Source organism: Chrysemys picta, chromosome 2, assembly GCF_011386835.1.
Source record: "Chrysemys picta bellii isolate R12L10 chromosome 2, ASM1138683v2, whole genome shotgun sequence".
NCBI lineage: Eukaryota > Metazoa > Chordata > Testudines > Emydidae > Chrysemys > Chrysemys picta.
Window position 1 is genome coordinate 150,713,208 of NC_088792.1, and position 12,181 is coordinate 150,725,388.

At 53.8% G+C, this 12,181-nt stretch overlaps 1 protein-coding gene across 3 annotated transcripts in view; it reads right to left on the reverse strand.

Moving 5' to 3' along the window:
* KCNIP3 (potassium voltage-gated channel interacting protein 3) overlaps positions 1-12,181 on the reverse strand; it is a 92,703-nt gene that overhangs the window by 60,345 nt on the left and 20,177 nt on the right. For 2 of the 3 annotated variants that reach the window (XM_005286502.4, XM_005286500.5), the window contains exon 2: positions 11,808-11,973. In XM_005286502.4, coding sequence (XP_005286559.1) covers positions 11,808-11,973 — 166 coding nt within the window. Of the gene's footprint in view, positions 1-4,119; positions 5,194-11,807; positions 11,974-12,181 lie in introns of those variants that run through there. The other variant, XM_024108389.3, reaches the window with a different exon arrangement.

Below are 12,181 nucleotides of genomic sequence, written 5' to 3' on the forward strand. Positions count from 1 at the left end.
ACTTGTGGAAAGCGTGAAACGTGTCCATTTTGCTGGTCGTGATCCCATTCATTACTCATGGGCAAAAGGGGCTCTGAATTCAATAAGATCAGGACAAGGCATCTCACTGGGGTTAATACCTCTGTGTACAGAGCTTAACAGCCACACTGGCTAAGCAAAGGGATAACCAGAATCAAAGCATAAAGCAGTGATGGGATTGGAAACAGGGCCCAGGCAGATGTGGTCAGCCCCAGATCCCAACTTCAAAGGCTCAGCTCCACAATAAACAGGCTGAATTTTATGTTAAAATGAGCCGTCTTAGTTCTTATTATGTTGTTCCCCCATGGCCACCTCAAACTTCACAGCAAGAGCAGGGCTAGAACACACAGTCTCCTGCTCTGAAAGCACATGCAACTAACACTTGAGCTAAAGGAGAATCGCCATTAGCAGTATGGGGTCTAGGGTGCACAGTTTTAGACAAACCAATAGACAGCAGTGAATGGAATTATACACACACACTAAATAATACATGCATTAACAATGATAGATTGAAAACCTTGTTATCTACTCTAAGTATTGGATCATTATATTACACCTAAGAGTGTAAAGTGTTTCTAATTTTGAGAAAAACTGCTTAAAATATATTAAAAATGAAATATTTAATGCACAGAACATACTGACTAATAACTGTTCAGGATTTCTCTTTTTCTCTAAATAGGGACAATTCATTAGAGTATTATGAGAATTAATTTATTTATATAATGCTTTCAATCATGCACTGCTGAAATGCAGCCACTTCTGGGGTGGGGCATGGCCACTGTTTAACAGGATGGAGCAGTGCATGACATCAGATTTTCAGGCGGATTGAAAAAAAACTTCAACTAAGCTACACACAGAGTTTTGGGCAGGCAGGAGATAATTAGCGCTTGACCAAGACATCGCTGTTAACAACCCATTTCTCCTGAGAAGTGTGATGGGGTGTGTTAGACCCACAAAAGGTCAGGACATCATCTCTCATCTAGAAGATGACAGTTCCAGAACCAGGCTGGGAGCATTGGCTTAGTCGCAGCCGGAGGGAGGTGCACCACTTACTTGCTCAGCAGCGAGAATATTTGGTTATGTACATTGCAAGAGTACAGCAAGAATATATTTCTGTCCCTGATTTTTCACCACCCAGGCCGCGTGTCCTGTGTTTTCTAGCATAGAGCTCCCAACCCAAAGCGTGTGTCAGCTGATCAGTGCCTCTTATCTTAGCATCTCAAAGGCACTTTACAAGCCAAAAGGACCCAATTCTGCTGCTTTTACATTGAGTAGCAATTACTATTGAGTAGCCTCTCTAGTCTGGCAGGTCTCTTGAGATTGTACTGACTAGTCCCTGTAAGGATTGCAGAATCAGCCCCTAAATAATTCACCCGTACAGCATCCCTGTGAGCTAGGTAAGGTATATGGCTCACCATTCCCCTGCCTCAAATCACTGATAGGCAGCTACTTCTGGAGCGAAACACAGCAGCTGTTTAACAGTGCCCAGCAACGCTGTATAACAGTTTAAGACAAAGTACAGCAAAATCCAGTTCATTCTTCAGGGGTAATTTCCCCTGATGGAGTTTGGCCACAAAACAGTGTTAGACGCTTACAAAAACAAGGGTTTTAAAGACCACAAAAATCAAGGACTGTGGCTTTACACTGCATCCACAGGAGTCTCTTTGGTGGCTTCTCTATGATGTTTGTCAATAGAATATGCATCCCTCACACACCATTCATGAATTTATCCTTCTGGAACACCCTGCTAGGATTACTATACCCATTTCACCGATGGGGAAACTGAGGCACAGAGTGACACTGAGGCGACAGAGGTAGTCTTGGGACACAGCCGGAATTGAACGATCCCAGGCCCATGCCTTAGCCACAAAACCACCCTTCCTCTCTACTACCATCGCCCCAAGAGCCGTGACAAAGCCCGCCCTGAATTGGAATTCCAATGCTGCTTTCATACAATTTCGTTTGCAGTTTGACAGTTCTTCACTGCCCTCCTCTTCCTCCACCCATGATCCTGCCCCCTGTGTTCCTTCCTGAGCTTAAAAGTCAATTACAAAACCCCACCACAACAAAGTCTAGCCACCCTGCCAGGAACCCTTCTTTGGAACCCTACACTGACCTACGCATGCAGCTTAAGATGAGGCCAAATGAAGGCCAAATACATTGGGAACTGAACCAGGGACAGCCAGGGTGAAAATCTGGAGCTGCTTGTTTGAGCTAATGCTCCCTAGCTGGGGCTGTAACAGACTCATATCCTCTTGGAATCAGGCACAGAAGGAAGCTCATAATACACCTACACCAAAGGTTACATTCCCTTCTTGCAACTTTAAAACCCCCTCTAGAAAGTCCCAGACAGGTGTGCGACTAGAAGATGCCTCAAAGCCCTTAGTCTCCATGCTTGGAGAAATCTCCCTGGGAATACCGCCAGCTCCCTGCTAAATCTAGGGGTGGCTAGAATCCTCTCTGAGTAGCTGCAGTGATAGAAGCAACTCTTTGAGGTAGCATTGCCCTGCTACGCAAGGTAATTACAGCGATGCCCGGAGCAGGGCCGATGGATTCCCTGGTTCCAAAGGACAGGAGATCATGCTCTGCCCAAATGAAGAGCAAGGAGTGAACATGCTCCAGCCGGCTGCTTGATTGAGTTAGCTGATAATCTCTGGAGCCAGGCAGCTGTCTGTGCCCGATTCCAATTAATTAACAGCAGCGCTGGGTTTGGTGTTAACAAGAGAATCGGCCTCCTCCAGCAAATGTTGGAAGAACGGGTAGTAATAGAGTCAATCAGGCAGCCTGTGGCTGAAGTCTCCCTGCTCTCTCAATCCTCCTTCAGGGGAGAGGTGGTTTGATTAGCCAGGAATGCCCATCTCGGAGCTGGTCCTCTCATCCGGGGGGTTCCCCAAAACCAGGAATCTATGGGCTGCCATGATGGGGAGATAAGAGAGATGAGGAAACCTGTCCAGACCTCCCCAGCCTCATAGAAAACCGAGCCCAACCAGCATGACCCCGATCATTGGGGGGAGACATCCTGTCAACTTGGGAGACCCATTCTCAAGTGGCCCCATCCCAACCACTTGGGAGACCTAACCTGGCCCATGAAATCCAGCAGTTGCTCTCCCTTTCCTGGCTGTCTAATGCCACCAAGCTGGATCTGCAACCATAGTTCCTGCTTCCATGTCTGGCCATTCCACATGGTGGCTCCCAGTATCACAGGTATTTCCCCAAGGATGGATGCTCATACCAGGGCCCTGCCTCTCAGAAAGGCGTCCTTGCTCCTGGGCATCTCGGTTGCTTAACGGGGGAAAGAACCTCCCGTCTAGTAGCCCCTTGGCTATTGGAAAAGATCCTCTGGAACCCAACGAGACTCCATCCAGCTCAGACAGAGCAATGAAGGGCGGGTGGATGGAATTACCTGGTTAAGCAACCACCTAAGCCTTACACCTGTCCATTCTCCAAACCAAGAATCCCACTCCTCTCCCTTCCTCACCATGCCAGTCACATCCCCAGCTCCATCCCTTTCCCCATATGGCGGTTCCCACTTTCCTTACTCCTCCCATTGCTGGCTGCCCCTCCCATAGAATATCAGGGTTGGAAAGGACCTCAGGAGGTCATCTAGTCCAAACCCCTGCTCAAAGCAAGACCAATCCCCAACTAAATCCCCAATGGCCCCCTCAAGGAATGAACTCACAACCCTGGGTTTAGCAGCCCAATGCTCAAACCACAGAGCTATCCCTCCCCCTACATCTAGCCCTGCAGGGAGCTCCATGCATCTTCTGAACACAGCCCTCAGTTCCTTCATCTCTCCCCACACTGGACATTCTGCACGTACCCAGCACTATCTATTCATCACACTGTGCAAACATTAACCCTGACCACCCGCTTGGGAGGGAGCCTTTTGCCACCATTTTACAGATGGGGAAAATGAGGCACAGCAAGGGGCCCAAGTAGGTCAGAGGCAGGATTCAAACTCCAGATTCCCTGGCTCCCAGCCACACTCAGCTCCCTCATCCCCCTACTACAAGCCACCAAAACACCATTGGCCCACACTGACTGCTCCCTCCAAATGCCTCGCAGCTGGGGGTGCAGGGAGCCCCCTGCTGCACGTCTTACCTCGGGACAGGTTCCCGGAGATGAAGCGGAAGAAGTAGCTGATCAAATTGCCCAGATGTTTCTTGCAGCTGTAGTCCCAGATCTCAAGGCGCGCTTCCAGGAAGCGCACCGAGGTGGTTGCTGCTTTGGCCTCTTTCGGGGGCATCCTGTCTCGCTCCAGCAGGCCTAAGCGCTGCCCCACACCCCTTCCGCTCGCCCTGCCCTGGCTCGCTGGGCCAAGTTGTCTGGGTTTCCTTAAGGTAAGTGCTTTGTTTCTGCTGCTCTCCGCTGCACTGACCTTCTCTCCCACTCCACCTGCTCTGACTCCTCCTCTGCCTCTCTGGGTCTCTCCTCCCGCTCCGTGCTGGAATCTCTGGCAAAGTTGTATTTTCTCTAGCTGAGCGCAAGGTATTTCTCCACCTTCCACAGGGTGTTCGGGAATACAGGCGTTTGTCCAGGCCCCTCTGGCAAACACCCAGCAACGCCAGAAGGGCACAATGCCATTCTTCTCCTTCTGAATTCAGGAGTCCCAAAGCGCCCCGTCCTCTGAGTATCACCTGCTTTCTGCTCTCCCCCTTCCCACCATGGTACAGTTATTACTTTCTAGTCCCTGGATTTTAGTAAGTTTAAGGCAGTGCCTGGTTCAGCCTTTTCTGGCCAAAGCCGCGTTGAATCCCTGAATTTCAGATTGCCTTCCGCCAAGGATCTGCGTACCACAAGAACTCCAGCTCAACCCACCATCCCCTGGGAGCAGAGGAGAATGCTTGCCTTACACGTTAACCCTAGCCACCCTGAGTGCTTTGCAATGCTCTTTGTGCACATCTGTCCCTTTGTCTCAAATGCCCCAGAATCCCTGCCACTCCCCGGGCCAGGGACATCTCTCAAAGCCTTACCAACAGCTGGACAATTTGCTTCGGACTTCTCATTTTGCTTCAGGAGAGGCGCTCATGATTCTCTGTTCATCAGCTGTCCCCACATGGCCTCCACTCCTTAGGCAAGATAGACCTCACAGCCGTCTAATCCAAAGCCACAGCTCTCTACCCCTTGAGCTACAGGACCCCCTGCAGTCACTGCCCTGATATTCGGGCTTATCTCTTGTTTAAACATCCAGCCAGCAGAGAGGCAGGAGTCACAGCTGTACACTCTGACCTTCTCTCCAATGCAAGGTTACCAACAGGCTCCGCCACTGCATTGCAAATCCCTGCTCCTCCAGTGTACTAAGTACCCCTTGTCCCCACTGAATCAGGACGGGGATCTCCTGGTCTAGATGTTTTATTCCCCACCACAGCAGAACGTTCTGGCCTAACAGACCCTGTCCCAACAGGCATTAGGGAATGCAGGCATTTGGCCAAAGGGGCCTGGACAACACCCATCAATGCCAACGCAACTTCTTCCTGAACATCTCAAAGCTCTTTAAGAAGGGAGCATCATCCCCATTTTACAGACAGGGAAAGTGAGGCAGAGGGAGGTGGGGGAGGGACTTGCTCACGGTGTACAGGAAGTCAGCAGCAAGCAGAGAATAGAACCCAGGAGTCCTGATTCCCAGTCCTGTGCTCTAAATCCTCCAGGGCACTGCATGAGGACATGTTAGCAGGACCCTGGGTTCGCGTGTTCCAGGCAGATGTGGAGACCTTGTTTTTAAGCAAGGCCAGGGGGCAGGAGAGGTCAGTCCACGTCCCTGGTGGCACTTCCCGCTTTCCCATATTTCACCTGCATCAAAGCCCCCCTGATCTCCACATCTGTGCCCATCCCCCTGGCCTGGCCCGACCCACCCTTAGTGGAGTGGGGAAGTTTGCCCTGAGTAATGAGACACCCCCACTGCCCAGATGAGGCTGCATGCCCACCAAGCAAGCATCTGGGACTGGGAACCCAGGCTACCTGGGTGAGAAACTCCCCAGGATGCAGTGTTTCCCAGGAAGGGCGTGCACAGCTCAGTGGGAACCAAGGACTCCCCTCACCGCACAGAACTGGGCCCTTCCCCCTTCCCTATTCCCATCTCCACTGGAAGCCAGTAGGGCCAAGGGGCTCCCCACTCAAGGGAGGGGGATCAGCTCCTTCCCCCTCCCACCAGGTCTCAGGCTCCCGCTCCCCTTCTGCTTTCCTGACCTTCACTGGGCAAAGACAACTCCCCGTGTGGCAGCACAGTGCCCAGAATACCGGCAAGGTATTAATAACGGTGCTGAGTGCTGGACAATTCCTGCCTTTCTCGGTGTAATTGGACCCCCAGCCCCTGAGACAGGGCTGAGGCATCACTTCCTAGCAGTGCAGAGTGCGGCACAGGCCCCCCTCTGTGCTCATCTGCAGAGAATCTGACTGACTGCCCCCCGCCCCTGGAGCCTTTGCTCTTCAGCTCAAGCCTTTAGCTCCGGAGGTCCCCGGTCGGTTCAATCCCGTGTTGGCCAAGAGGGCGGCTGTCAGAGACCGTAGCCAAGGCCTTGACCCAACCTGTCCTCAGCCACTTCCTTCACTGCAGCCCGCTCCCCCAGTGCCTTAGCTGGACACATCCTCGCACCCGGCACCCCATGGTGGCAGCTGATCTAGGGCTCACTCCTGCCTGGCTCATTTGGATGAACCGCAGACAGCCAGCAGTGGAGGTTTTACAGCTAAGAGCAGGGGTTCTCAAACTGGGGGTCGGGACCGCTCGGGGGGTCGCAAGGTGATTACACGGGGGGTCGCGAACTGTCAGCCTCCACCCCAAACCCCGCTGAGGGGGTGGCACTCAGAGCCTTGCTATGTGAAAGGGGTCACCAGTACAGAAGTTTGAGAACCGTTGGCTAAGAGATTTCAGCCCCTGCCCTTAGAAGGGGATGTATTCACTGATTCCAAGGCCAGATAGGACCACTGAGATCTAATCGGACCTTCTGGATGGCACAGGCTGTGGGACACCCCCCCCAGTTCATTCCTATCTGAACCAGAGCAGAACTTTGAGAAAAACTTTCACTCTTGGCTTTAAAATGGCCAGTCAGAAAATCCACCACAACCCTTAGTAAGCTGTTTACCGTGGTCAATTACCCTCGTTGTTCAGAGTGGAAATCTAGCTTCTACCTCCAGCCACTGGGCACCGCTTAGTTAGCGAGTTACCAGCTCATGCCCCCTGCAGACAATTCTTTGTATCCCAGAAGATCAGGGCCACATTGTGCTGGGTGCTGTACATGCTCATAGCCCTGAAGACACTCCCTGCCCCAAAGAGCTCATGATCAGAGAGACATTGAGAGGGGGAAACTGAGTCACAAAGGAGCAGTGCCTAAGGTCACCCAGCAGATCGGGGCAGAGCTGGGAACTGAACACAGGGTCTCCTGACTCCTAGTCTGGTGCTCTGTCTGCTAGAGGCCACTGCCTCCCACAGAACAGATACTGCACTAACAGGGCAGGGGAGATGTGCCATGTGCCTCTGCCTTGACCAGGAGCATTAAGGAAAGAGAAAAGTTCAGTCCCTATGGCCCATTCAGTTCTAGGCCTCTCTGTTGATGCTGGTGACAAGCAGCCTGATTCCCTGTTATCCTGCATCTTGGGCCCTCATTCACACTCAGACAAGCGGTCCCAGTTACATAGGGTTACCATTCGTCCGGATTTACCCGGACATGTCCTCCTTTTTGTGTTAAAAATAGCATCCGGGGGGGGATTTGTAAATCACTAAAAATGTCCGGGATTTCCCACCCAGGCAGAGCGAGGCACGACTGGGAGGGCTGCAGGAAATTCAGCCGCTCGCATGGGGCTCTGGCAGCCAGAGCCCTTCCCCCGCAGCTTGCCGGGCTGGACTCCGGAGCAGCTGTAGAGCTCCTCCCTCCCCCCCCTCCCTCCCTGCATTCTGAGCCGGCCGGCCGGGCCGTTTGCATCGGGCCTCGGCAGCTCCTCCTCCCCTGCAGCCCAGCGCCCCGCTCCGGCAGCACTGTGCAGGGGCAGGGACCGGGTTGTGTGTTGCACTGGGGAGCACAGCCACGTGTCCGGCTCCGCACAGAGCCCAACACCATGTTCTGAGCGGCGGGGTAAGGGGGCCAGGGGGCAGGAGAAGGGGCAGGGAGATTTTGGAGGGGGCAGTCAAGAGACGGGGGGGGGGCTTTTTGGGGAGGGTGGAGAAGGTTTTGGGCAGTCAGGGTACAGGTAGGGGGTAGGGTCCTGGGGGGCAGTTTGGGGGGGGTCTTAGGAGGGGGCAGTTAGGGGACAAGGCACAGGGAGGCTTCGGTAGGGGGTGGGGTTCTGGAGGGCAGTTAGGAGCAGGGGTCCCAGGAGGGGGCAGTCAGGGGACAAGGAGCGGGGGTGGGTGGGGAGAGGGATCGGAGCAGTCAGGGGACAGGGAGCAGAGGGGTTTAGATGGGTCAGTAGTTCTGGGGGGGGCTGTCAGGGGACAAGGAGCAGGGAGGGTTGGGAGTTCTGGGGGGGGCTGTCAGGGGGTGGGGAGTGGTTGGATGGGGCGTGGGAGTCCCAGGGGTCTGTCTGGGGGTGGGGGTGTGGATAAGGGTTGGGGCAATCAGGGTACAGGTAGGGGTAGGCTCCTAGGGGGCCAGTTAGGATGGGGGGAGGGTCTCAGGAGGGGGCAGTCAGGGGACAAGAGGCAGGGAGGCTTAGGTAGGGGGTGGAGTCCTGGGGGGCAGTTAGGGGCAGGGGTCCCAGGAGGGGGCAGTCAGGGGACAAGGAACGGGGGGAGGGTTGGGGATTCTGAGGGAGGCGGGAAGTGGGAGGGGCAGGGGCGGGGCTAGGGCAGGACGGGGGCGGGGCTCCTCCCGTCCTCTTTTTTGCTTGCTGAAATATGGTAACCCTACAGTTACAGCAGTGGGGTTTTACAATCCCGATTGCAGGGAGGGTCTCTGCCTGCCCTTCACAACTCTCTTGGGGTGAAGCTAAGCTGGGGAGGCCTGTTTTGCACAGGTCAGAGGTTCGTGGCAGTGAGTTCCAGCTGCTGGGAAAATGCCCCCATAACCCACGTTGATATCAGCCTGGCTCTTGGTTCCCATTAGTGCCTACATGACACGGGGGCTTAGGAGTACAATGGGAAAGGAATTTTTTTTCACCAACTTTTTTTGGTGTTGGAAAATGTGTTTGTCAAAAGCAAAATTCTGTAGGAAAGAGGCCATTGTGGCAAATTTGCTGGAGGGGAAGGAGGAGGAAAATTTCAAAGTTGTTGAAAGCCCCATTTTGCCATTTTTTTAAACCAAAAAAAAGTTTGTTTTTTGGTTCCCAATGGCTTTTCATTTTGAAATTTTAGCTAATTTCTAGTAAAAAAAAGTTGATAAGCCTCAAAATCAAAACCAGAACACTTCAATTGACTCAATCCAACTGTCCCTAATGGGACGAATTTTCAAGAATTCAAAATCCAGGTAGGAATTTGTCCCCCCGCCCAAACACCCCCCCCCCAACATTGCCATGGGAGAGAAAAGCTATTTTCCACCCTGACCTATCGATGAGTTTGCTACTAATGAGCTAAATCAGTGCTTTTCGGCCTCTCATTTGTGGAGCCCTAAAAAATTTCAACTGGAGGTGCTGACCCCTTTGAAATCTTAGGCATAGTCTGCAGACCCCCACCGAGTTCTGCGGACCACAGGTTGAAAACCACTGAGCTAAAGGATCTGGTCCCTTGCTTCCGGCAGTAGCAGCTCATGGTTTTAAATCCAGGGTTCAGTCCCTGCACATTGACCCTGCAAAAGGGACGTTATTTACACAGGCTCAGGACTTCCCCTTGTGATGAGATGGTTCCTGAGGAACGCAGCTGTGGTGTTAAGTTATGGAGGGGGGTGGACAGGCTTGGATCCGGCTAGCGTTTATCTATTGAGATACTGTCTGATTAGAGGTTAGCCCAGCAGCACATGCATATCACCCCTGACCTCCTAGCATCTAATCACAGCCTCACACCAGCAGAGGAAGACATTCCAGCGTCTCCCAGTAACGTCTGGGAGACGGATGAAGCTAAGACAAGCCGAGTACTTGTTTTGGACCATGAGCCATGAACAGGGGAACCGTAGGGGTTCTTCTGCCCTTGGCAAACCAGCAAACGTCGCTCCCCACTCCACTGGCAGTGAGCCACAGCCACACACACTTGCATCCAGCCTATAGCTTGCAGAGCGGTAGCGGGAATGAATCTCTCCATGCTGCAGAGCACGCAGGCTACCTGCAGAGGGAAACAGAGCTCCACCGAGCACTAAGCTGTTTCCCAGTTAGCTCCATATGCAGAGTTGTTCTCCTGCCTCTCAGAAGAAGGGAAAGCCTTGCTCTGCTTGAGTCAGGAAGCAAGTTCTCCAGTGCAGCTGGGTTATCGCAGTGGTTTCCAGGGCGGGGGAGACAGAAGAATTAGCCAGCGGCTAGATCCCATCCACCCCACAATTCAGACTCCGGGGTGATCACACCCATTCCCAGCCCCAGATTTCTTTTACACTAGAAGTGAATTCCAGATCTTGACTTCCTCAGTCGGGTGATTCGGCTGCAACATTAACCCTGGAATAGCTACAGATCTATCACTGACCAGAGGGAGTTGCCCTCACACACACTCACGAGCCCACTTCTGCAGCTCCAGACGTATGCCTGGCATGACCAAAGCTCCCATGGAACCAGGTAACGACGCAGGGTTAGAGCAGACACGCGTCATCCCCCGAGCAGATGCACAGGCCAGAGCACAGCCAGAAGGGACCTGCAGGGAAGCCTCCAAGTACAAGCAACTGCTTGGGGCCCTGTGCTTCTGAGGGCGGGGCCTGGGGAGACTTTGCTCATGGGCCAGCCTGAAGCTGCTTCCATCAGCAGGGATGAAGCTGGAGACAAGTCACCTTCTGATCCCGCTGGGCAGCGCGTGGCTACCACGCTGCATCGCTGACACCTGTCACAGCTAGGAGGCAGCAGGGCTGGGGGAAGTTGGGGGAGGAGGGGGAAGAAGCGGATCTCTCCAGAAGCGGCACGGGACCTTCCTCTGGGGGGCCACCATTTCCACAAAGGGCACAATATACCCGAGTCCCAAGCCACAGAAAGAAACCCCAGCAGCACGTTCCATACAGGAATCTGGGAAACCGTCACGGTGACCCAGGCTGAAAGTGTTGGATGACGTCAAAATAGGCTGGGAGAGGGAGGGGCCTTCCAGGCAAAGGACGGCTCTCCCCAGACCTCTGTGATGGAGGGTCTGTAGTGTTCATAAGGCTTTATTATGCTGCTCCTCAGCAGCCAATCAGATGGGACAGCAGGGGAGGGATGGAGGGAGGGGGCCATGCTGGGGACACAATGAGAATCGGCTGATGGGATGCTGTACAGAACTCCATGTAGGGGATTTTAAATCCAGACTGTTCTGGATCTCGACAGCTGTTCCCGCTCCAGTGTGGCATTAATCCCCAGAGCGATGTTCTAGGAAGGAGCCAGGGATTACACGGGATTATGACCGGCCTGGACAGGAGGTGGATAAGAGACTGACCACCCCCACCCTCTTCCCCACTTCCAGGGCAGGAGCATCTCAGCAGGGCTGCTCCAGGGAGACTGGTCGGATGGAGCCGGGCACAAAAGGGAGTGTGCTCTGCCAGCATATGGGGGATTGGCAGCGCTGGCACAGATGGATTCCCATTCCCCGCCCTCCCTCGCCTGGGTAAGCTGGTCCCAGGTGGAACTTTACAGGCTTGGGAAGTTCTCCATGTAGCTGGTCTGGAGGGGAGAGATTCCCAGACCCTTATCCAGAACCTGACACCAAACGGAGACAACCCAGGTCCCAGCCCAGCCCCAGCCCCCGGTTCCGTGCTCGTTACCTGATCCCTGGGGCGCCGCGCGGGAGAGGATCCGTTTCACCAGACAGCAGTTCAGCAGCGCCTTGCGCGTGAGCCGCGGCTTCTGCCACTTCACGTGCCCCTTCTTCCCTGGGGGAGTGTGACCTGGGTCGCCCAACAGGCTCCCGTCCGTCTCCTTGGTCTCGTCCTGCAGTGGAACACAGCCCAGGTCATCGCCCACAGACGGGGAGGTCACATAGGCAACCAGGTTCCTACTCACCACCTGCAATTACCCCTTATGGTGCCCCACCCAGGGTGGGCATGGCTAGGCACTGGCCTGATAGCCATGGAGGTATCAATGCAGGACAGCTTCCAGCAGAGCTGGGTCCAAGTCCCAGAGCGCTGATTGCCCCCAA